Below are 25,721 nucleotides of genomic sequence, written 5' to 3' on the forward strand. Positions count from 1 at the left end.
GCAATGGAGGCGTATCTCAGCTGGTCCGCCATCCGCACCAGTAGTAGATGCCACTTATTTAGGAGTATTTACGTTTTTGTAACAAAAAAAATATGTTTGGCTGTATGCTCTTTTGGCACATCTTTAACCATTACACTCCCCTCTAAGCCCTTTTTGTATTAAGACATAAAGAAATTGTTAAATATATGTTTGTTTTTTACTTAATATGATGTTCTGCTCACTGCAATACACTGGTGCTTTACAGGCTCTTTGCCTAACTGTATACTTTCAGTGGGTTTGCATGGTAATCACTCACTGCCTGTATACTCCTAACTGCAGTATCTGTAGACCCTGGCAGAGAGGAATACCAGAGGGATAAAGGCAAATTCCCCTAGGGGCTGTTTTAATATCCTCCTCTCCCCCCATTCTATCCCTTACAGCTTAAGGTCATTCATTGAGTTAGCATAAGGGAGGAGGGAAAAAGGGAGCATGCCATATATCTTGTTTTAAAGGGTCTGTTGCTAGTGATTTATAGGGCCAGGCCCCCTTCCTCACTTCCCTCCATGAATGCCCAGCCCTCCCCACTTGGGGTTTGGCTAGTGAAACACTCCCTATAGACTAAGTAGGGCTCACACAATTCTAAAACCGTATTATTTGCTATACTGCTCCATCATGCTTACCGAGGAGGACTGCAGTTTGCATGTGAGGAAAGCTAGCTTAGAATGGCAAGCAAACACAGCAAGAAGTGGGAAGGTTATAGACAGTGAAAATAAGTGAAAGATTATTATATTAGAAAACAAAGGAGGGAGAAACAATAAGGTACACACTGCATGTAGAGAGTATTAGTCTAGGTACATTTGAAAGTTAAAGAGAGAGAACTGAATTTACAGAAAACTCTGACAGTACAGCAGAGTACATTGGGCAGGACTGAGATATATTTTGGAAGAAGTCAGGATTATTTACAGTCACAATCACTGCAGAAGAACAAGTCAGAACAAGGGTTAAATCCTTCACAAACTTGGGAAGGGGGGGAGAGCAGAGAGCACACTGCTCCTTCCACCCTCAGGGCACACTCCCCCCTCCTGTGCTGTATGCAGGGAAAGGAAGACAGATAACCCCTGTACGGACACAGGGTAAAGTACTGCGTGTGGATAGAACTGTGCTTGTTGCAGAATATGTCTCTCCTGTGGATTTTGGGGATCCTTTGCAGCTTCAGCAATGCACAGAATAATCCGTAAGTCCTCCAACAAATCTTCCTTCTTATTTTTTTATTTTATTGTGATTATTTCTGTTATTTATTTGCCATTAATAGCACCCAGACGGCAACGCTGCATTTATAAGAGGTGGCACAAAGTATTATTTCATGACATGAAAGTACAAAAAGCATTGAACAATAGTATAGCAACATACAGTGTATTGATGCCATAGGATGCAGATTTATATCAGTATACTAATGAACTGGTTTGTTAAAAAACAATTATTTTGATCTGTTAAGCGCCTTGAGTCCTATTGGAGAAAGAGCGCTATATAAATAAAATTATTATTATTATTATTATTATTAGTGATTTATTAGCTTTCAAAATAATACCATAAAGTAAATTTACATTTTATTACAATTCACTAACATGGAGAAGAGGTAAGAAAACATATCTATCACATGGAGTTTAAACAAATAAACAATATAGTCATTAATCATACATACATATATCTGAATAGATATGTTGTACAGAAAGATGATTATATTTTACATAGTATTTTGTATTGAAGTTTTATATCATTTTTCTAAGGTAATTTATGAAAAGTGAAATGGGAATTGTTAGATGCCTTAATAAATACCAGTGCTATAAACTATAATAAATTATCAACATTCTGGTAGAAAATATGTTGTTAAAACAAATTGTATTATTGAGAATGTTTTATATAAAGAGATGGATTACTAATGATCTGACCGGTAGCATATTCATCTAAAGTCTATCTATGGGGAGCTTTAGTAGAGATATTACACAGAGGTGTGATATACACAAAAATGTAATAATATACAGAGATGAGTAACATTGCACAGGGATATGACATTCAGATGCTATGGCTGAGAAAGAACATCATGTACTGTACAAATCATATATCATTTTGGGGGGAGGCATCAAGAGGTGTAATACACACAATACACACGTGGTAAAGCCCAGCAATGGTTAGAATCAGGCAACCATCTATTTGCTCTATCTACAGCTGGTACTTATCAACTACTGAAACCATTTGAGGCTTATTTACAAAGTTAAAAGTACTTTTTTTTTTTTTTACAAAGGTGGTGGGAGAAAAAACATGCTCCTTTTTACCCCACTTACTTTGCAAGATGAATGGTAATAAATAACCTTTTTTCCTTTCTTTTATCAGGAACACAAAGGGGGGATTTATCAAAGGTTGGGGATAGATACTAACCAATCAGCTTCTGTCATGTTGCAGGGTGCGGATGAGAAATGTGAGTTAGAAACAGATTGGTTGGAACTTTATCTGTCTCCACTTTATCTCTCTCTAAGTTTTGATAAATATCCCCCTAAATATTGTAATTCTGGCCAGGTTATGACATTATAAAAATATGTGTGTGTGTGTGTGTGGGGGGGGGGGGGGGGTAAAGGTGTAATGCAATTACAGTTGTGTTGTTCCTAATCAGTATAGATGGTGTAATGGTTAGCATTACTGCCTCATAGCACTGAGGTCATGGGGTCATGGGTTCGATTCCCACCATGGCCCTAACTGTGCGGAGTTTGTATATAAGAAACATAGAATTTGACGGCAGATAAGAACCACTTGGCCCATCTAGTCTGCCCCTTTTTTTTATCCTTTAGGTAATCTCAACCCTTTTTGAACCTTAATTCTTTGTAAGGATATTCATATACCTATCCCAAGCATGTTTAAATTGCTCTACAGTCTTAGCCTCTACCACCTCTGATGGGAGGCTATTCCACTTATCCACTACCCTTTCTGTGCAGTAATTTTTCCTTAAATTTCCCCTGAACCTGCCTCCCTCCAGTTTCAGTGTATGTCCTCGAGTTCTAATACTTCTCTTCCTTTGAAGAATGTTTCCCTCCTGAACTTTAAGACCCTTGATATATTTGAAAGTTTCTATCATGTCCCCCCATTCCCTTCTCTCCTCCATACTATACATGTTAAGATCTTTTAGCCTTTCCGGGTAAGTTTTGTGATGTAGGCCATGCACCATTTTAGTTGCCCTTCTTTGTACACACTCTAATGTATTTATATCCTTCTGGAGATATGGGGGTATATGCAATTCACGGCGAATCGCGGCAATTTTTCGCCGTTTTTTAATTCGACTCAATTCGACAGGTGAATTCCGGCAGGTGGCTGCCGGAATTCACCATATTCAATGAAAAACGGATTCGACAGACCCGCGGGCGAAAATCGGCCGATTTGGCGGACTTTGCCGCGATTTTAAAAAACGGGAAAAAACGGGAAAAACCCGAAAAAAAAAAAATGGCGTGGGGTCCCCCCTCCAAAGCATAACCAGCCTCGGGCTCTTCGAGCTGGTCCTGGTTCTAAAAATGCGGGGAAAAATTGGGCAGGGATCTCCCGTATTTTTAAAACCAGCACCGGGCTCTGCGCCTGGTGCTGGTGCCAAAAATACGGGGGACAAAAAGAGTAGGGGTCCCCCGTATTTTTAACACCAGCATCGGGCTCCACTAGCTGGACAGATAATGCCACAGCCGGGGGTCACTTTTATGCCGTGCCCTGCGGCCGTGGCATTAACTACCCAACTAGTCACCCCTGGCCGGGGTACCCTGGGGGAGTGGGGACCCCTACAATCAAGGGGTCCCCCCCCCGCCAGCCACCCAAGGGCCAGGGGTGAAGCCCGAGGCTGTCCCCCCCCATCCAATGGGCTGCGGATGGGGGGGCTGATAGCCTTTTGTGATAATAAAAAGATATTGTTTTTTTCCAGTAGTACTACAAGTCCCAGCAAGCCTCCCCCGCAAGCTGGTACTTGGAGAACCACAAGTACCAGCATGCGGGAGAAAAACGGGCCCGCTGGTACCTGTAGTACTACTGGGAAAAAAATACCCAAATAAAAACAGGACACAGACACCTTGATAGTAAAACTTTATTACACACTACCGACACACACATACTTACCTATGTTGACACGCCGACTGCCACGGTCTCCGACGATCCGAGGGTACCTGTGAAAAAATTATACTCACTTTCCAGCGTCCAGAGGTACATCCACGTCCAGAGATAATCCACGAACTTGTTAAAAAAACAATTCACGGCGAATCGCGGCAATTTTTCGCCGTTTTTTAATTCGACTCAATTCGACAGGTGAATTCCGGCAGGTGGCTGCCGGAATTCACCATATTCAATGAAAAACGGATTCGGCAGACCCGCGGGCGAAAATCGGCCGATTTGGCGGACTTTGCCGCGATTTTAAAAAACGTGAAAAAACGGGAAAAACCCGAAAAAAAAAATGGCGTGGGGTCCCCCCTCCAAAGCATAACCAGCCTCGGGCTCTTCGAGCTGGTCCTGGTTCTAAAAATGCGGGGAAAAATTGGGCAGGGATCTCCCGTATTTTTAAAACCAGCACCGGGCTCTGCGCCTGGTGCTGGTGCCAAAAATACGGGGGACAAAAAGAGTAGGGGTCCCCCGTATTTTTAACACCAGCATCGGGCTCCCCTAGCTGGACAGATAATGCCACAGCCGGGGGTCACTTTTATGCCGTGCCCTGCGGCCGTGGCATTAACTACCCAACTAGTCACCCCTGGCCGGGGTACCCTGGGGGAGTGGGGACCCCTACAATCAAGGGGTCCCCCACCCGCCAGCCACCCAAGGGCCAGGGGTGAAGCTCGAGGCTGTCCCCCCCCATCCAATGGGCTGCGGATGGGGGGGCTGATAGCCTTTTGTGATAATAAAAAGATATTGTTTTTTCCAGTAGTACTACAAGTCCCAGCAAGCCTCCCCCGCAAGCTGGTACTTGGAGAACCACAAGTACCAGCATGCGGGAGAAAAACGGACCCGCTGGTACCTGTAGTACTACTGGAAAAAAAATACCCAAATAAAAACAGGACACAGACACCTTGATAGTAAAACTTTATTACACACTACCGACACACACATACTTACCTATGTTGACACGCCGACTGCCACGGTCTCCGACGATCCGAGGGTACCTGTGAAAAAATTATACTCACCTTCCAGCGTCCAGAGGTACATCCACGTCCAGAGATAATCCACGAACTTGTTAAAAAAACAAACCGAACACCCGCTCCATACCGGACTGAAAGGGGTCCCATGCTGACACATCAGACCCCTTTCTCCCGAATGCCGGGACATCACGTGACTCCTGTCACTGAAGTCCCTTCAGCCAATCAGGAAGCGCTACTTCCGTGGGGCTCACCTGATTGGCTGTGCGCTGTCTGTGCTGTGACAGCGCATCGCAAAGCCGCTCCATTAGTTTCAATGGTGGGAACTTAGCGGCTAGCGGGGGGGTTACCCGCGGTCAGCCGCTGACCGGTGGGTGACCTCACCGCTAGCCGCTAAGTTCCCACCATTGAATATAATGGAGCGGCTTTGCGATGCGCTGTCACAGCACAGACAGCGCACAGCCAATCAGGTGAGCGCAACGAAGTTGCGCTTCCTGATTGGCTTTAGAGACCTTTCTGTGACAGCTGTCACTGACAGGTCTCATTCGTGGAAAGGAGTCTCATGTGTCAGCATGGGACCCCTTTCAGTCCGCTGGTCGGGTATTTTGCGATTTGTTATTTTGCCAAGTCCGTGGATTTATCTCTGGACCATGGCTGAGGTGAGTATATTGAACTTTTCTTTTCAGGTATCCGTGGATTCTACATGGAGAAGAGGACCGATGTCGGCGTGTGAACATAGGTAAGTATGTGTGTGTCGACGTATGGAATAAAGTTTTACTGTCACGGTGTGTGTGTCCTGTTTTTATTTGGGTATTTTTTTCCCAGTAGTACTACAGGTACCAGCGGGCCCGTTTTTCTCCCGCATGCTGGTACTTGTGGTTCTCCAAGTAAAAGGAAAAGTATAGGGAATATATATTCCTATACATCGGGCGCTAAGGTTGTTAAGAGTTTAAAAGGCACACCTGATTGGCAATTAATTAATATAGTATAATAGCAGCTCCTAAAGGGCACCTGGATGCCTAATACAAGAATATACTAATTAATGTTCTATACAAAACATTAAAGGAGCGCTGTTTACAGATAAAAAATCATTTATTAATAGATATGGTGGAAAAACCACCTAGATAATAAAAGTAAATTTAAGGAAAACACACAGTGCAAGTATAGTTGCATATACAATAGTCACATACACAGTTGGCAGTAGGTTAGCTTTGATCGGCCTAAACGCCAATTAATTAATGTAACAGTCCACAGTGATATGTTAAGCTGGTATCATCCGTACTGATAAAGGCGTATGAAAAAAATGTCTCAACAGGTTAAAAAACTGCTGCTAGTAATTGTAGGCAGTGAGGTTTTTTTGTGTTTGCTATATCTCACCCCTCACATTCAGGACCGTTCTCACCCGTAATAGTGAATGCTGATTCCCGTCTGTAGCAATTAGCGGAGGTGACTCACGGCAGCCGACAGCGGCTATATCAGATTGTCCGGCAGAAAGAGTCGTGGTTGCTGCATAACACCTCAGCAGAACGGGGCTTTTCAAGCACAGCAAGAGGAGTGTGATTGCGGTGTGTCCGGTTAATGGAGGTGGTGAAAAAGCATCTCAATCGCTCAATACCAGTAGCGGAAGGTCCATAAAAGTCTCCAGCAGTGGACAAGTTTGTATGATGACCCTCTACGCGTTTCTCCGCCCACAACACCGGCGGTTTCTTCAGGAAGTGTGAATACCCATTTTGACAGGTGTTGGTGTATTTAAATGGACAGCAGCCAATCAGCTATAAAGTCTCTTTCTTCACACCTGAGAGTTGTAATTGGGTTTCACACTATGATGGGTCCTTTGCACATGTTTCCTTCACTTATTTTTAATCTTTAATCAGGTGTACAAGCTACATAAATTACGAATAACAATACAAATACAAAAGTATAAAAAAATAAGGTATAAGAAACAAACACATTATATTGCCGCAATCGGTGAAAAGGATGCCGAATACGTAGATATAGGTGGTCCCGTAATTTATAAAGGTATATATAGATATAGTGCATGATGAAATCTAATTCGGACAAATGAATTTAAATCACCTGCAGTATAAATTATAATAAGTTTAGCATCAAGCATAGTATATCCTTGATACTTAACCACCTTCGGTGTATCATTATTAAAATTATTTAAATATTTTTATTTTTATTTTCATTTTATAGTGATCAGCATTGTTTCACCATCCTTGTGCCGAGAGCGGCAATTAACGTGGATATGGGTATGGCATCCCAGAGGATTTAGTATACATAAGGAACCAGCACTAGTTCTCCCGGCCGCGATGGCCCAGTGGATAGAGACATGGACCACGACCACAGGGTCCCTGGTTCAAAACCAAAAACGAAGGAGCACATTTTCATAATCCATCTTTTATACTTTTTGATTTATTTAGTTTTTTATATTATATATATTATTAGCATTATCATTTTTATAGATGGATAGAAAAAATAATAAATATAATATTCTATAAAAAATTTTTAAATGCATATATTTCATTAGTATAGTTATACAAAGCCCAGGTTATGACCAAAGCTACTTCTTCTCGAGAGTAAAAAGAGGGGAAGGCAAATTTTGAGGACAGACAGAGGATTATTACTTATAAGCGTTTTCTGAATCTCAACTTCAGTGTTGAGCTTAGCTAGGGTATGGTTCATGGTTAAACCTATAATTATATAAATACCAGAGATATATATAACCAGTCCATCTGTATCCAATATATGTGTGGATGCCAAAATCAACAAACACACATATATAAACATATATGTCTATTTCAAGTTACAGCACACAGGTATATACATATTTATCCCCACATGCATACTAAAGCCTATGAGAAGAGAGGAATTAGATGCCATTAAGTTCAATATTCTCATTGAGGCCTATGGGATGCAGGGTTTCCAGGTTACAAATCCAAAAGGCTTCTCTATTACAGAGATAATTATATCTATCCCCACCCCGTGGGGTCGTATTGATATGTTCTATTCCCTGTAGAGATAAAACTCTGCAATCCCCATCATGTAGGGAATTGACATGTCGGGGTACACTGTGTTTCATAGATTTATTCAGGACTAATCTTCTATGTTCTGAAAACCTGGTACTAAGTTGTCTAATGGTCCTGCCTACGTATTGTATCCCGCAATTGCAGGTAATTAAGTATATTACAAAGGTCGTTTGACAGGTGATTTGACCCGAAATGTCGAAAGTCTTCCCAGTTTTAGATGAAGAGAATTGATCACTCTCAGTAACGAACTTACACGTCATACATCTAGGTCTATTACATCTTTGACTTCCTATTCTGGATTTCCCATGTCCAGAAATGGGAGTAGATATCAGAGCACTGGCTTCTAATTTCGAAGAGTTGTGGCTGGATCCCAAAGAATCATTTGATTTAACGAAGTGACTAGGGGACAGGAGGTTTTGAAGATTTCTTGTTTTCTTAAAAATGATCTTTATTTCCTTTTCTAGAGAATCTGCAAGAATTCTGTCCATTTTAAGTATGGGAAGATTTTTATTTAGAATTTTCCTTACCGAATGCGAGGCACTATTAAATTTTGAAATAAAGATGGGTTTGTTATCTTTAAATTCTGGGGGGGGAGGGATAATTTATGTTTTTATTTTTAGTAAATCATCCCTATTTCTTTGTTGTGTTTCAATAAGGGCTCTATCCAGGACATCTTGGGGGTAACCGTGCTCTAAAAAAGACTGTGTTAGTTCATTACTCTGTATTAGATAGTCAACCTCATTCGAGCAATTTCTTTTGAGCCTCAAGTATTGGCTCTTAGGTATATTCATGATCCATGGGCGATAATGGCAGCTTGAGTAGTTTAAGAAGGAACTACAGTCAACCTGTTTCTTAAAGGTTTTGGTCAGGATTCTTCCCGAGAGTAAATCAATGTGTAGCGCAATATCCAGGAAAGTAATATCAGTCGAATGAATAGTGCTTGTAAAAGAAAGACCAAAGGTGTTGGTATTTAAATAATCTATGAACAAAGTGACTGAGTGATAATCCCCATCCCAAATAATAAAAAGATCATCTATGTACCTGCCATAGAGCACCAGACTCGCCCCAAAAGGGCCCCCCCAAATCATGTGCTCTTCGAGGTTCTCCAAGTACCAGCTTGCGGGGGAGGCTTGCTGGGACTTGTAGTACTGCTGGAAAAAACAATATTCTTTTCATTATCACAAAAGGCTATCAGCCCCCCCATCCGCAGCCCATTGGATGGGGGGGGACAGCCTCGGGCTTCACCCCTGGCCCTTGGGTGGCTGGGGGGGACCCCTTGATTGAAGGGGTCCCCACTCCCCCAGGGTACCCCGGCCAGGGGTGACTAGTTGGATATTTAATGCCACGGCCGCAGGGCACGGCATAAAAGTGACCCCCGGCTGTGGCATTATCTGTCCAGCTAGTGGAGCCCGATGCTGGTGTGAAAAATACGGGGGACCCCTGCTCGTTTTGTCCCCCGTATTTTTGGCACCAGCACCAGGCGCAGAGCCCGGTGCTGGTTTTAAAAATACGGGGGATCCCCTGTCAATTTTCCCCCCGCATTTTTAGAACCAGGACCAGCTCGAAGAGCCCGAGGCTGGTTATGCTTTGGAGGGGGGACCCCACGCCATTTTTTTTAAGGATTTTACCGTTCCAGCAATAAAAAAAAATTATAAAAAAATAATATTTTGAAAAATATATAAATAATATTTGTGCCTCCAAAAAAAAAAAAAAAGTACCTAATCCCTTCTAATATAAATAGATATGCTATTCCTAAAAAAAAACAACAACAAAAAAAAACATGTTTAAATTTTTTTTTATTGTTTTCACCCTCCAAAGTGTGGCGGATTGAAAATGACGAATTTGCTGTCTAAAAGCACTGCTGTCGAATTTCCAAACTTGAATTGAATATGCTTTTGTCGAATTGCAGCACTTGTATCATTGCAGAAAAGTCGAATTTGCAAAAATTCGAATTTCAAAAAGTTGAATTTTGAAAGTCCGTTTTTTGGTCGGAAAGCACTGAATTGCATAGGCGATTTTTTTTTGGGGGCGAAAATGACCCGAAATTCGACAATTTCGGGAATTCGACCGCAATTGCATATACCCCATGGTCTCCAGAACTGGACACAGTATTCCAGATGAGGCCGCACCAATGACCTATACAGTGGCATTATTACTTCTCTTTCCCTGCTACTGATTCCTCTTCCTATGCAACCAAGCATCTGACTTGCCTTTCTCATTGCTTTGTTGCATTGCTTTCCTGCCTTTAAGTCACTCGAAATAGTGACTCCTAAATCCCTTTCCTCCTCGGTAGTTTCCATTATAGTACCCTTGATACTATATTTAGCCTTTGGGTTTTTGAGACCCAAGTGCATGATTTTGCATTTTTTAGCATTAAACTGTAGTTGCCATGTTCTTGACCATTTTTCAAGTCTAGCTAGGTCATCAGTCATTTGTTTTACCCCTCCTGGTGTGTCTACCCTGTTGGATATCTTTGTATCATCTGCAAAAAGGCATACTTTCCCTTCAATACCATTTGCAATGTCCCCAACAAAGATATTAAAGAGAACTAGTCCGAGTACAGATCCCTGGGGTACTCCACTGGTAACATTTCCCTCCATAGATTGCACTCCATTTACTACAACTGTCTATTTCCTATCCTGCAACCAGTTTCTTATCCATTTAACTATTTTATTAATCCACCCCCCACACTTTCAAGTTTATTTATCAGTCTGCGATGTGGGACAGTGTCAAATGCCTTACTAAAGTCTAGATATGCTACATCTACAGCTCCCCCTTGATCTATTATTTTCATCACAGAGTCAAAAAAGTCAATAAGATTTGTTTGGCATGATCTCCCACCAGTAAATCCATGCTGTTTTGGATCCTGTAAGTTGTTTGATTTAAGATATTCCACAACTCTTTATTTTAGTAGTTTTTCCATTACTTTCCCTACTACTGATGTAAGGCTTACTTGCTTCTTCCTTGCTTCCACTTTTGTACAGTGGAACTACATTTGCTCTTTTCCAGTCCTCTGGAATGGCACCTGTATTTAGTGACTGGTTAAATAATTCTGTTAATGGTGCCACCAGCACATCTTTTAGCTCTTTCAGTATCCTTGGGTGTATTCCATCTGGCCCCATTGATTTATCCACTTTTAGTTTTGAAAGTTCAGTTAGGACCTTCTCCTCTGTAAATGTCCTTTCATCTACCTTATTTTTATGAAAGTCCTTGCAACTTAACTCTGGCCCCTTCCCTTCTCCTTCTGTAGTAAATACTGAGCAAAAATAATGATTTAGGTGATCTGCTATTGCCTTGTCTCCCTCCACCAAATTCTCACTCTCTGTGTTAAGTCTTATTATTCCTCCATTTGATTTTCTCCTTTCATTTATATACTTAAAAAAAGTTTTGCCCCCTTTATCTACTGACTGGGCCATTTTCTACTCGGCTTCTGCCTTTGCACGTCTGATCACTTTCTTAGCATCCTTCCGTCTGTCAAGATACACCTCTTTGTCATTATCATTTTGAGTCTGTTTGTATTTCCTAAAAGCCATCTTTCTCTTACGTCCTAGAGGATGCTGGGGACTCCGTAAGGACCATGGGGTATAGACGGGCTCCGCAGGAGACATGGGCACCTATAAATAACTTTTAGTATGGGTGTGCACTGGCTCCTCCCTCTATGCCCCTCCTCCAGACCTCGGTTAGATCCTTTGCCCAGAGGAGAAGGGTGCACTGCAGAGAGCTCTCCTGAGTTTTCTGTGGAAAAAAGAATTTTGTTAGGTTTTTTATTTTCAGGGAGCACTGCTGGCGACAGGCTCCCTGCATCGTGGGACTGAGGGGAGAGGAGCAGACCTACTTAAATGATAGGCTCTGCTTCTTAGGCTACTGGACACCATTAGCTCCAGAGGGAGTCGGAACACAGGTCTCACCCTGGGATTCGTCCCGGAGCCGCGACGCCGTCCTCCTCACAGAGCCGGAAGATAGAAGCCGGGTGAGTATGAGAAGCAAGAAGACGTCAAAGGCGGCAGAAGACTTCAGATCTTCATGAGGTAAAGCGCGCAGCAGTAAGCTGTGCGCCATTGTTCCCACACACAGACACACAGAAAGCACTGATGGGTGCAGGGCGCAGGGGGGGACACCCTGGGCAGCAATAAACCTCGTTTTGGGCAAAAAAGGTCACATTAGGCTGTGGAGGCAGCAAATAGATGATCCCCCGCCATTTTATTAAAATTGAAGAGGGACCGAAGCCCGCCGCTGGAGGGGGTGGAGCTTGATCCCTCAGCACTAACCAGCGTCATTTTCTCCACAGAGGCTGCAGAGAACGCTGGCTCCCCGGACTCTCCCCTGCTGAACACTTCGGAGGGCTGAAAAAGAGGAGGGGGGCACATTGGAGCGCAGTGAGTGGGAAGATTGGCATTATATAATAATATAAAAGCGCTGTCTGGATTTTCCAGTGTCAGTTTGGCGCTGGGTGTGTGCTGGCATACTCTCTCTCTGTCTCTCCTTAGGGCCTGGTTGGGGATTTGTCCCCTTATAGGTATATCCCTGTGTGTGTGGGGTGTCGGTACGTGCGTGTCGGCATGTCTGAAGCGGAAGGCTTCTCCAAGGAGGAGGTGGAGCAGATGAGTGGTGTGTCCCCGTCGGTAGTGCCGACTCACGAATGGATGGACATGTGGCATATGTTGAATGCAAGTGTGGCATCTTTACATAAGAGGCTAGATAAAGCTGAATCCAGGGAGGCATCAGGGAGTCAATCCTCGGATTGGACCGACTCACAGGGCCCGTCGGGGTCTCAAAAGCGTCCCTTGTCACTAATTGTGGACACAGATACTGACACGGACTCTGATTCCAGTGTCGACTATGATGAAGCTAGATTGCACCCTAAGGTGACAAAGAGTATTCAGTGTATGATTATTGCAATAAGAGATGTGTTGCATATTGCTGATGAACCCTCTGTTCCAGACACGAGAGTACACATGTTTAAGGGAAAGAAACAGATAATAAACTTTCCCCCATTTCATGAACTTAACGAGTTATTTGAAAAAGCTTGGGAGACTCCAGATAAGAGTCTGCAGATTCCCAAAATAATTAATATGGCATACCCTTTCCCTACACAGGACAGGGTATGTAAGGAATCCTCTCCCACTGTGGACAAGGCGTTAACACGCCTGTCCAAGAAAGTGGCGCTGCCGTCTCCAGACACAGCGGCCCTCAAGGACCCTGCGGACCGCAGGCAGGAGACTACATTAAAGTCTATTTATTCACATACGGGTGCTTTGCTCAGACCGGCAATTGCGTCGGTATGGGTATGTAGCGCAGTTGCAGCTTGGATAGATACCCTGTCGGCTGACCTTGATACCCTAGATAGGGATGCTATTTTGTTAACTCTAGCCCATATTAAAGACGCAGTCTTGTATATGAGAGACGCTCAAAGGGACATTGGGTTGCTGGGTTCCAGAGCCAATGCCATGGCTATTTCAGCGAGACGATCCTTATGGACCCGCCAATGGACGGGTGATGCGGATTCGAAAAAGCATATGGAGGTTTTACCCTATAAGGGTGACGTGTTGTTTGGGGATGGGCTCGCGGACCTGGTTTCCACAGCTACCGCGGGTAAATCTAACTTTTTACCTTTTATTCCCCAACAGCAAAAGAAAACTCCACAATATCACATGCAGTCCTTTCGGTCGCAAAAGTCCAGAAGAGGTCGGGGATCCTCCTTCCTTGCCAGAGGTAAGGGTAGAGGAAAGAGAACACCTGCTTCGGCTGGTGCCCAGGAACAGAAGTCCTCCCCGGCTTCTACAAAACCCACTGCATGACGCTGGGGCTCCCCTGCGGGAGTCCGCACCAGTGGGGGCACGCCTTCGACTCTTCAGCCAGGTCTGGGTCAGGTCAGACGTGAATCCTTGGGCGTTGGAAAAAGTTTCCCAAGGCTACAAACTGGAATTCGAGGAGGTGCCCCCACGCCGATTTTTCAAGTCGGCCTTACCAACTTCTACCCCAGAGCGGGATGTAGTGTTAGCTGCAATTCAAACGCTGTGTGAACAGCAAGTAATTATCAGGGTTCCCCTGAACCAACAGGGAAAAGGGTACTATTCGACCCTCTTTGTGGTCCCGAAGCCGGATGGTTCGGTCAGACCCATTTTAAATCTAAAATCCCTAAACCTGTACTTGAAAAGATTCAAATTCAAGATGGAATCGCTCCGAGCGGTAATAGCCAGCCTGGAGGGGGGGGGGGGGGGGATTTTATGGTGTCACTGGACATAAAGGATGCTTACCTTCATGTCCCCATATATCCCTCTCATCAGGAGTACCTGAGATTCGCTGTACAGGATTGTCATTACCAGTTTCAGATGTTGCCGTTTGGGCTTTCCACGGCCCGAGGATTTTCATCAAGATAATGGCAGAAATTATGGTGGTCCTGCGCAAGCAAGGAGTCACAATTATCCCATACTTGGACGATCTCCTGATAAAGGCGAGATCAAAAGAGCAATTGCTGAGAAACGTGTCACTCTCTCTGAGAGTACTCCAGCAACACAGTTGGATTCTCAATCTACCGAAGTCACAGTTGGTTCCAACAACTCGACTTGCGTTCCTAGGTATGATACTGGACACGGAACAAAAGAAGGTTTTTCTCCCGTTGGAAAAAGCCCAGGACCTCCAGAACATGGTCAGAGACCTGCTAAAGCCAAAAAAAGTGTCAGTTCATCAATGCACTCGTGTTCTGGGGAAAATGGTGGCAGCGTACGAAGCCATCCCCTTCGGCAGGTTCCATGCGAGGACGTTTCAATGGGACCTTCTGGACAAATGGTCCGGGTCCCATCTACAATTACATCAAAAGATAACACTGTCCCCCAGGGCCAGGGTGTCTCTTCTATGGTGGCTGCAAAGTGCTCACCTCCTAGAGGGTCGCAGATTCGGCATTCAGGACTGGGTTCTGGTAACCACGGACGCGAGCCTCCGAGGATGGGGAGCAGTCACCCAAGGAAGAAATTTTCAAGGACTATGGACAAGCCAGGAGTCCTGCCTGCACATCAACGTGTTGGAATTAAAGGCCATATACCACGGCCTTCGACAAGCGGAGAGTCTTCTTCGAAACCTATCGGTGCTGATTCAATCGGACAATGTCACAGCAGTGGCTCATGTGAACCGCCAAGGCGGGACAAGGAGCAGAGTCGCGATGGCAGAAGCCACCAGGATTCTTCGCTGGGCGGAAAATCACGTAAGCGCTCTGTCAGCTGTCTTCATTCCAGGTGTGGACAACTGGGAGGCAGACTTCCTCAGCAGACACAATCTCTATCCAGGAGAGTGGGGACTTCATCAAGAAGTCTTTGCAGAGATAACGGGTCTTTGGGCAGTTCCTCAAATAGACATGATGGCGTCACGCCTCAACAAGAAGCTTCGGAGGTATTGTGCCAGGTCCCGGGACCCTCAGGCAATAGCAGTAGACGCTCTGGTAACGCCATGGGTGTTCTAATCGGTCTACGTGTTTGCTCCTCTTCCTCTCATCACAAAGGTGTTGAGGATCATAAGGCGAAAAAGAGTACAGACAATACTCATTGTTCCAGACTGGCCTCGAAGGGCCTGGTACTCAGATCTTCAGGAGATGCTCACAAAAGATCCTTGGCCTCTTCCACTAAGGGAGGACCTGTTGCAGCAGGGGCCCTGCATGTTCCAAGACTTACCGCGGTTACGTTTGACGGCATGGCGGTTGAACGCCGGATCCTAGCTGAGAAGGGTATTCCGGAAGAGGTCATACCTACTCTAATAAAGGCTAGGAAGGAGGTGACGGCAAAACATTATCACCGTATCTGGCGGAAATATGTCTCTTGGTGTGAAACCAAGAATGCTATTACGGAAGATTTCCATTTGGGTCGTTTTCTCCACTTCCTACAGACAGGAGTGGCTATGGGCCTAAAATTAGGCTCTGTTAAGGTACAGATTTCGGCTCTGTCGATATTCTTTCAGAAGGAATTGGCTTCTCTTCCAGAAGTCCAGACTCTTGTAAAGGGAGTGCTACACATCCAGCCTCCTTTTGTGCCCCCAGTGGCACCATGGGACCTGAACGTGGTGTTGCAGTTCCTAAAATCACACTGGTTTGAACCCCTTAACACGGTTGAGTTGAAATTTCTCACCTGGAATGTGGTCATGTTATTGGCCTTGGCATCTGCAAGGCGGGTGTCAGAATTAGCGGCCTTGTCTCACAAGAGCCTCTACTTGATTTTTCATGTTGATAGAGCGGAAATGAGGACTCTTCCTCAATTTTTGCTTAAGGTGGTTTCTTCATTCCATATAAACCAACCTATTGTGGTGCCTGTGGCTACGAGTGACTTGGAGGATTCCAGGTCCCTGGATGTAGTCAGGGCCTTAAAGATTTATGTAGCCAGGACGGCTAGAATTAGGAAAACAGAGGCTCTGTTTGTTCTGTATGCAGCCAACAAGATTGGCGCGCCTGCTTCAAAGCAGACTATTGCTCGCTGGATCTGTAACACGATTCAGCAGGCGTATGTTACGGCTGGATTGCCGTTACCACATTCAGTAAAGGCCCATTCCACTAGGAAGGTGGGCTCTTCTTGGGCGGCTGCCCGAGGCGTCTCGGCATTACAGCTTTGCCGAGCAGCGACTTGGTCGGGGTCAAACACTTTTGCTAAATTCTACAAGTTTGATACCCTGGCTGATGAGGACCTAGCATTTGCTCAGTCGGTGTTGCAGAGACATCCGCACTCTCCCGCCCGATTGGGAGCTACGGTATGAACCCCATGGTCCTTACGGAGTCCCCAGCATCCTCTAGGATGTAAGAGAAAATAAGATTTTAAACCTACCGGTAAATCTATTTCTCCTAGTCCGTAGAGGTTGCTGGGCGCCCGTCCCAGTGCGGAAAATCTGCAAGACTTGTATATGGTTATTGCTTACATAAGGGTTATGTTACAGTTGGAATCGGTCTTGGACCGTTGCTGTTGTTTGCTCATACTGTTAACTGGTTATGTGTATTCCAGGTTATATGGTATGATTGGTGTGGGCTGGTATGAATCTTGCCCTTAGATTTACAAAATCCTTTCCTCGTATTGTCCATCTCCTCTGGGCACAGTTCTCTAGCTAAGGTCTGGAGGAGGGGCATAGAGGGAGGAGCCAGTGCACACCCATACTAAAAGTTCTTTATAGGTGCCCATGTCTCCTGCGGAGCCCGTCTATACCCCATCGTCCTTACGGAGTCCCCAGCATCCTCTACGGACTAGGAGAAATAGATTTACCGGTAGGTTTAAAATCTTATTTTTTTGCTTTCACACTAGTTGATACTTCTTTTGTGAACCTCACTGGCTTCCTTTTCCTGGTGCTTTTCCTAACCCTTTTGATACAAAAGTTCGTTGCCCTTAGTATTGCACTTTTCAGTTTTTCCCACCTCTCCTGCACCCCTTCCAAGTTCCACCAGTCCGCCAATGAATCACTTAAACATCTCCCCATTTTTGCAAAGTCAGCATTTCTAAAATCCAACACCTTTGTTTTTGTGTGACAGGAGTTGGACCCTGTCTTTATACTAAACCATACTGCTTGATGATCACTGGATCCCAGGTGCTCACCCACATATATGTCTGATATCCTGTCCCCAATTGTAAGAATTAAATCTAATATTGAGTCTTTGCGAGTTGGCTCCCTCACCAATTGCTTGAGAGATGCTCCCTGTAAGGAATTTAGAAATTTGCCACTTGTAGATGAACTTGCAAAGGACCCCTCCCAATTTACATCAGGTAAATTAAAGTCTCCCATGATTATGACTTCTCCCTTTAAAGACATTTTAGAGATGTCCAACAATAGGCTCCTGTCCAAATCCTGCCCCTGGCCTGGTGGTCTATAGATCACTCCAATGCGAATAATGTCCTTCTCCCCGGTTTCTGTGGTGACCCAAAGGGCCTCAGTTTTGTCCTCAACATTTTGTATTAAAGTAGCATTTATGCTTTTTTTCACATACATTGCTACCCCTCCTCCTATTATTCCCATTCTATCCTTCCTAAATAAATTGTATCCTGGTATAGCTATGTCCCAGTCATGATTCTCATTGCACCATGACTCAGTAATTGCGAAAATATCCAGGTTATCCCTTGTCATTATCGCAATTAGCTCTGGAATTTTGTCTCCTAAGCTCCTAGCATTTGCACACATAGCTTTAAGAATTTTGTCTTTGCATCTGTTATTAGTAGCCATGTCCAGACAGTACAAAATAAATGTCAAGTTTAAAGTTGAAATTACCTGTTTGGTGATGATGTTCAGTGTTTGGTTTTTTTTTTTTCACTAATCAGGAATCACACTCTGTCCTTTCACCACGACTACACCTCACTAAATGTAAAGATATAGTACACCTGTCCACAATGGCCAAATGGTCAAAGGAGGTAAACACCAGACCTGCGTGGGTTTCCTCTGGGTACTCCGGTTTCCTCTCACAATCCAAAAATATACTGGCAGGTTAATTGGATCCCAATAAAAATTAACCATAGTGTGAATGTGTGTGTGTACATGTGATAGGGGATATAGATGTAAGCTCCACTGGGGCAGGGACTGATGTGAATAGCCAAATAGTCTCTGTAAAGCGCTGCGGAATATGTGTGCACTATATAAAATAACTGGTAATTAATAATAATAATAATAAAAAATAATAACCACCATCTTTCTTTAACCCAATACAGTGTCCCTTATACAGATCAGAGATCGATAAACTACTACTATTCCTCCCTCTCCACCGTGTGTGGTCAGACAAGTATGAGTGATATGAGATGTTTGTAAGGGTTCAGTAGGAAATACCGGTGGCCGGGATGCCGGCTGTCAGTATACCGACAGCGACATCCCTTCCACCAGTATGCCGGCAGCGGGGTGAGAGCTAGAAAGCCGATTGCAGGGTCATTGCGCTCGAGAAAAAGAATACCAAATAAAGAGAAATGGAAAAGAAGTAGACTGTCCATCAAATCTGAACCTCCAATCAGCAATCAGACTTTCCTTTAAAAACTGAAACCTACAGTGACGACTCACGTCCTGTGATCAAGCCTATCAGCGAAACGTACGTCAGGACCCATATGGTCACGTGATGCGCACACGTGACCTGTATGCTGGATCATCTCAGCCTTTCACCAGGCAACCACAGAAGCCGCGGAAGTCAGCGGCTCTCTCCCCACCCGCCGGAGCTCGATTGCGGGCAAACAGTGGTGGGTATCCACGGGACTTTCCGCAACTCTCTGGAGCCCGTTTGCGGGCACAAGCGGAGGGACGTAGCGGCATTCTCCACACTTGCTGGAGCTCGATTGTGGGCAGGAGCAGCGGGGTTCAGCGGCACCCCTCCCGTTATCCACACTCACAATACCTGTACCGGAAAACCTGGGGACATAAAAATCCTACACAGCTTGGTATCGTATGAAATACTGGAGTGTCTGGTATACATATAACAGTACTTGTTATGCTTAAATTTCTAGCAGTCCCTACATAGGGAGATTAGTAAATAATTATCTGCCAACTTACATATCCCCACAAGCTATATTACTGCTTAGTGGCAATACTATTTAAAAATGATATGTTATAAATTTTGCCAGGTTTAGACCTATGTTTCCTGATCACCACAGAATGGTTGATGATTTTTCTGCTATTAAAGCTGACACCTGTTATGTTTGACCTAATATACAATTACACTCTTCTGCAAGAATAATATACCATATTCCGGGGTTAAGAAACCAGCTGCATATCTTGTATAGGTACATACAGATGGTTTATTTTGTATTATATTTCATGAAATTTTCATGAATATAAATTCCCATTTGCTTTTGCTGAACCAGCATATGTGCCTGGGTACTCCGGAAGGTGGGGGAGTACATTTTTAGAAATTATGAATTGTATTGAGAAATTCCCTGTTTAAATCTGTATATAAGGCAATAAATGCATCTAAGCTCTCTGTTCATACCATTAAAGTGCCACCTGGTCTAGAAACTCACCAATTGAAAGTGATTATACTAATCAGTGAAAAGCATACAATTGCGTATATAACCCACTAAAGGTGCTTAATTGCATCCAAGCATGATTGCTACATAGTGGTGGGCAGGGTTGGTACTTAGATGGGAGACCACTTTGGAACACCCTGTTACTGCAACACTTGCTTTCATCTGTATACCTCAGATGTATATACCAGTGGTGGATTATTGGTTGTCAGAAAAATATAGATGCAAACCCATCAACTATAAAGGATTCTTTGTAGTAAATCTTGGGATTATTCCTGGTGATAAATGCATGCCTAGTTTTACATATTTAAACAGCACTACTGTGAGTGAGTTTATCATTCACTCATAATTGACTGGTGTACAGTACTGCATAAATAAGGAATGATTTACCTTGTTTGGATATCTGTGGCCTTCACATTGTTTTGCCATATAATTGTTATATCCAATTTGTATATTTGAGCCTAATTGTCACATGTGTGTCCGTCCCCTTTTCTTGTGGAAAATACGACCAATTCCATTTCCTATTCAAGGTGACAAACAAAAGGGCTAGCCTAAAAAATTGCGGACATACCCCACTGGAGATGCCCAATCTCTTCCGATCTTGGAAGCCAAGCAGTGGAGGGCCGGACTAGTACTTGGATGGGAGACCACCTTGGAACATCCTGGTACTGCAAATAAATTTTGCTGCCTAAATATATGTCACAGATAGGTACTCAGATCCATATGACCTATGATTTAATTTTCTGCAACTATTTTTCCACTTGGGATTCTTGCAGTATGAATGATGGTCATATACTCTCTATGACGGACACTACTGAGACTAGAAGGTGACATCCTTTTGACTATATAAAAGATTTTCCGGCTTATATTATATTATAGCAATTTTTGCTAATTATCTATTCTAATCTATATAAATATTTTTGCTTAATAGTCTTGAAACACATATTTATTGAACTCCGATAATTCTACATATTTTACTAAGAAATTATTAAAATTATGATTTTATCAGTATAAGACATTAATACACTTTAGTCCTTCTGAGGTTGAGTGCTCCCAAACAAGAGTCTACTTCTTTTCCATTTCTCTTTATTTGGTATTCTTTTTCTGATACTTTTTTGACTCATGGGAGCACCACTGAATGGTAACAAAATTCAGTGCACCTGAAAAGATACAGTATCTTTCTATATGCACAGTTACCTTAATCCGAAGTAATTCTAAAACAAAAATGTCAGTTTCTCAGAGGACATTATTCAGATTTCTACTCATACAAAAACCATTGATAGACCAGTGCGGTTCCCACAAACCCCTTTCTCGAATAGGGTCATTGCGCTCCCAACTCTGCGGGCACAGTGGCTCCCTGCACTCACCACAGGTTATATTCTCCCTCTATGGGTGTCGTGGACATCCACAGAGGGAGAATAGCCTGTGTCACCGGTATTACAGTGGCCGCATGTCACCGCTAGTCGGAATTCCAGCATCGGTATTGTGACTGCCGGGATCCCGACTAGCGATATTATAACCACTTCCTGATTGTAACAGTATGCAGTAAGCTGTACTAGACTCTATGTAACAAACTCTATTGTATGTAGTAAGCAGTACTAAATAGCATGTACCGTAGTAAGCTGTAATTAATATTATATTGTAAGCTCTACTTAACTGTACTGTGTAGTAAGCGCTATTATAGATTGTAAGCTTGCGAGCAGGGCCTTCCTACCTCTGTCTGTCTGTCTTTGCCCAGTTTTGTTCTATAATTGTTGTTCTAATTGTAAAGCGCAACGGAATATGCTGCGCTATATAAGAAACTGCTAATAAGTAAATAAATAAATAAATAATACTTAACTATAGTATGTGACAAGCTGTATGTACTAAACTCTACTTAAATATATGCAGAAAGTTGTATGTAAAGTTTGCATAGGTGTGGTTACATGTAAAGATTGAAAGCTACTTTCTTTATACATCTTGTATGCTTTCAGGTATGAGTATCACGTTTAGAGCCCTAGAGTTGAATGAAGGACACCCTGTTAAATGTATCTGAGTGATACATAATCCCTGCTTTGAAGTGACCTTCTACATTGTTTTTATTTTATTATTTAGTTCTCCGTGTGGTCATTGCTTTTTACACTTGAGCATTAACATATAGTTTAACTCACTTCTGCTCACCATTAAAAATCTAATGCTGCCAGAATCTTCCACAGAATGGGAGGTGTAGTTCCCTGGCAGCTAGACTGTTCTGGCTGCCTATCCCTGGTCTACAGAAGGGTGTTTAAAGTTATAGAAGGTCCAGCCCCTGCTTCACGACTGCCATGTTTGAAGTTTAATTAATGGTTAAACTACACTAATACTGCTTTTTCACCAAAATCCCGGGTCTGACGCAGATTTTGTAACTTGCATTTTGCCGGGTCTCACTCTCCAATGTCCCTGTTTCCACTGCACTGTATTCCCAAGTTTTTCCCGGGATGACACAGTTTCCACTGAATGAGGGGAAACCCGGGAAAGCATAATAAAACCTGTTTTGTCATAGCAATTCTCCTTCTGCCTTCTCTCTGTGTGACTAGCGCCCTCTCTGTGCTCTGTAACCTGTGCAGCTCTCCCAACAGTGACCAGCATGTGAGCAAGCCTCTCCATTTGTCTCCTCTGGTCCCTGGGTGATGACATCAGGTCGAAAATCCCGTATAAGAGCTGTTTCCACAGCAGCTAACCCGGGCAAGAACTGCTAAAAACCCTCCCTGTGACCAGGGTAAAAATCCCAGGTCATTTTACCTTGGATTTTGACTTGTTACTGTTTGTACTGACAAAAATCCCAGGTAGGTGCGCGTTCATATGAAAAAAATACGTGATTTTAATGTCAGTGGAAAAGGGTGTTAGTGAAATGTGCATGCTAACTGTGATGTGGAGTATTTATTATAAACAGTCACCAAATGGGTCCATGGGTGCTCATAAAATGAAAACAAATAAATCATACATAGTGTAATATATTCATAACGTGTTTGACAACATTAAAAATATTAGATAAGTCTTGTACCCAAACCAATAGTATACTGTAGGAAAGTAGACAACAGCGTGTGATGGGGAATAGGTGTATTCGTAATTCCTCCACGCTGGTACCCCTTCCTCAATAGAAATCATATGTGGAAACTTCCAGTAGTGTCACACCGTTAAATGAAACAAGAAACATGAAATGGAAGACAGAGAGGTACTAGTTGGTCTCTCACCAAACAGGATGGTCTACCAGACAAGTAGACTATAACAGCATTGGTATGTTAATAGCACTTGTGACTCCTCCATTCAGGTATCCCTTCCTCAATGGAAATCATATGCAAAAAAACTAGAAAAACTTCCAATAGTGTCACACCGTTTAATGAAACAAAAAACATATAATAATAGACAGAGAGGTAATGATTGGTCTCTTACCAAAGGGAATGGTCTACCAAACAAGTAGACTTTAACAGGATGGGTAAAGATGTAAATACAACCAAAGATGTCTTGAAAAAGACACCTGTGTGTATTGAAACACTTTGGGAAGAGGGCCTTTCAACAGTAGGGATGTTTTGGAGGACTGCCATTTGGTCTGGATGGCGGGTTCCGGGGACGCCTGTAGTATTAGTTATAGTTTACATGTCTGGTAGACCATCCTATTTGGTGAGAGACCAACTAGTACCTCTCTGTCATTTCTTGTTTCTTGATTCATTTAATGGTGTGACACTATTGGAAGTTTCTCTTACGTCCTAGAGGATACTGGGGTCCACATTAGTACCATGGGGTATAGACGGGTCCACTAGGAGCCATGGGCACTTTAAGAAATCAATAGTGTGGGCTGGCTCCTCCCTCTATTCCTCTCCTACCGGACTCAGTTTACAAAATGTGCCCGGAGCAGCCGGTCATGCTTTAGAGGGCTCCTGAAGTGGTTTCCACTTTTATTTTAAATGTTTGTTTTTTTCAGTCAGGTCTGTTTCGGCAGCAGTCTGACTTCTTTGTGGGACTTAGGGGGACGAATGGGCCAACTTCCTTAGAGTTAATGGTCCCGTTTCTCTGCTGACAGGACACTGAGCTCCTGAGGGAGCCATTCGCAAACCACACCACGGCGCAGCGTACCCTCCCGCAGCACGCCGCCACCCCCTAAGAGAGCCTGAAGACGGAAGAGTGGTGAGTACAGTGCCGGCGTCCAGGTTAGTGGGTCGACGGCGGGAATGGCGGCACAAGGGTGGGAGCGCTCCAGGGAGCTCAGAAGGCACATACTGCAGTGTGTCCCGCTGTGAGGGGTGCGCTGAGCCACCATTGATACCCACACTGGCCACAACTATCTAAATAGGGTTTTTAACCCTTGGTTGGACATTATATTACTTCAGGCCAGTATAATAAATGCGGGAAGCCGCGCGCCATTACAGGGGGCGGGGCTTCGCTCAGAGTGGATCCTACAGCTCTCCGGCGCCATTCTCCCTCTGCAGCTCTTATAAGCAGCATTCACAGGGAAGCGCAGCTCCTCCACAAGGACTCCAAGTCTCCTCAGCAGTACCAGGGGGTCTTAGTGTAGGGGGGGGGGGAGCAGTGTTAAGATTATAAGCACTACTGAGGTGTTAGTTCTTGCAACCGAGCTAAGTTTCACTTTTATTGGTTATATGTAATCATTTCTGCATTGTACCTGTGACTGTGTGCCTATAGCTGCTGTGTGGTTTCTATTCTGTGTATCACACATATTGCTATCACTATATTCTGTACCCTGGGGGACTAAGTGCGTCAGGGTCTCATATACCATATAGTGTTCCACAGGATATAGGGGGTCATTCCGAGTTGATCGTAGCTGTGCTAAATTTAGCATAGGTACGATCAGACACTCAGACATGCGGGGGGATGCCCAGCAAAGGGCTAGTCCACCCCGCATGTCAGTGCCAGCCCCCCCCCCCCCCACAGAAATGCAAAAGCATGCATTTCAGTGCAGCTCCTGCGGCTGGCCAGGAGAACCTCCTCGCTGACCAGGTTGCAGCGGCTGCATGTGATGTCACGCAGCCACTGCGGCCCGCCCCCACAACGGTCCGGCCACACCTGCGTTGGCTGGACCACTCCCCCTAAATGGCAGCTTAACGCCGCCATCCAGCTCCCTCCCGCCCAGCGACCGCCTCTGCCTGTCAATCAGGCAGAGGCAATCGCTACAATACAACGGCCTTCGGCCGCCCAGCATACACCGGCGCGCGATAAACTGTAGCGAGCAATCGGGTCGGTATGACCCCCAGACTGTTTTGTATTTTTCACTGTGTGTTTCAGTCACCTCACACCGCTTAGGTTTTTTTTTTTGCAGGTATTGTTTTTGTCTGGCTATATTGTACTGTTGTGCCCTAGGGCTACATTCCCAGTAATGTCTGCTATACAGGGTGGGAAATCTGCAGACGCTCCTGCATCATGCAGTGCTGACGCCACGGATTTGACTGAGGAAAAGGTTTCAGCTGAGGGATCAAGTACTGGGTGCCCTTCACCTTCCAGTCAGTCTGCAGCACCTGTGGCTAATCAAGACCCACCTTGGGCTGCTTTTTCAAATATGCTGAATACGCTTGTAACACGACTTACGCCCCCTGTGGGACCTCCTGTGCTATTACAGCCACATATTGTCCCTATAGTTAATC

General features: G+C 44.1%; 1 protein-coding gene and 1 pseudogene across 2 annotated transcripts in view; both read left to right on the forward strand.

Moving 5' to 3' along the window:
• Positions 1–607: 607 nt before the first annotated feature.
• Positions 608–25,721, forward strand: part of CPAMD8 (C3 and PZP like alpha-2-macroglobulin domain containing 8) — a 300,356-nt gene continuing 275,242 nt past the window's right edge. For both annotated transcript variants that reach the window (XM_063914497.1, XM_063914498.1), the window contains exon 1: positions 608–1,213. In XM_063914497.1, the coding sequence (XP_063770567.1) occupies positions 1,155–1,213 (59 nt within the window). In that variant the 5' untranslated portion in view covers positions 608–1,154. The remainder of the gene's footprint in view (positions 1,214–25,721) is intronic.
• LOC134934875 (5S ribosomal RNA) lies at positions 20,664–20,783 on the forward strand (annotated as a pseudogene).

Source organism: Pseudophryne corroboree, chromosome 1 (assembly GCF_028390025.1).
Source record: "Pseudophryne corroboree isolate aPseCor3 chromosome 1, aPseCor3.hap2, whole genome shotgun sequence".
NCBI classification, from domain to species: Eukaryota; Metazoa; Chordata; class Amphibia; order Anura; family Myobatrachidae; genus Pseudophryne; species Pseudophryne corroboree.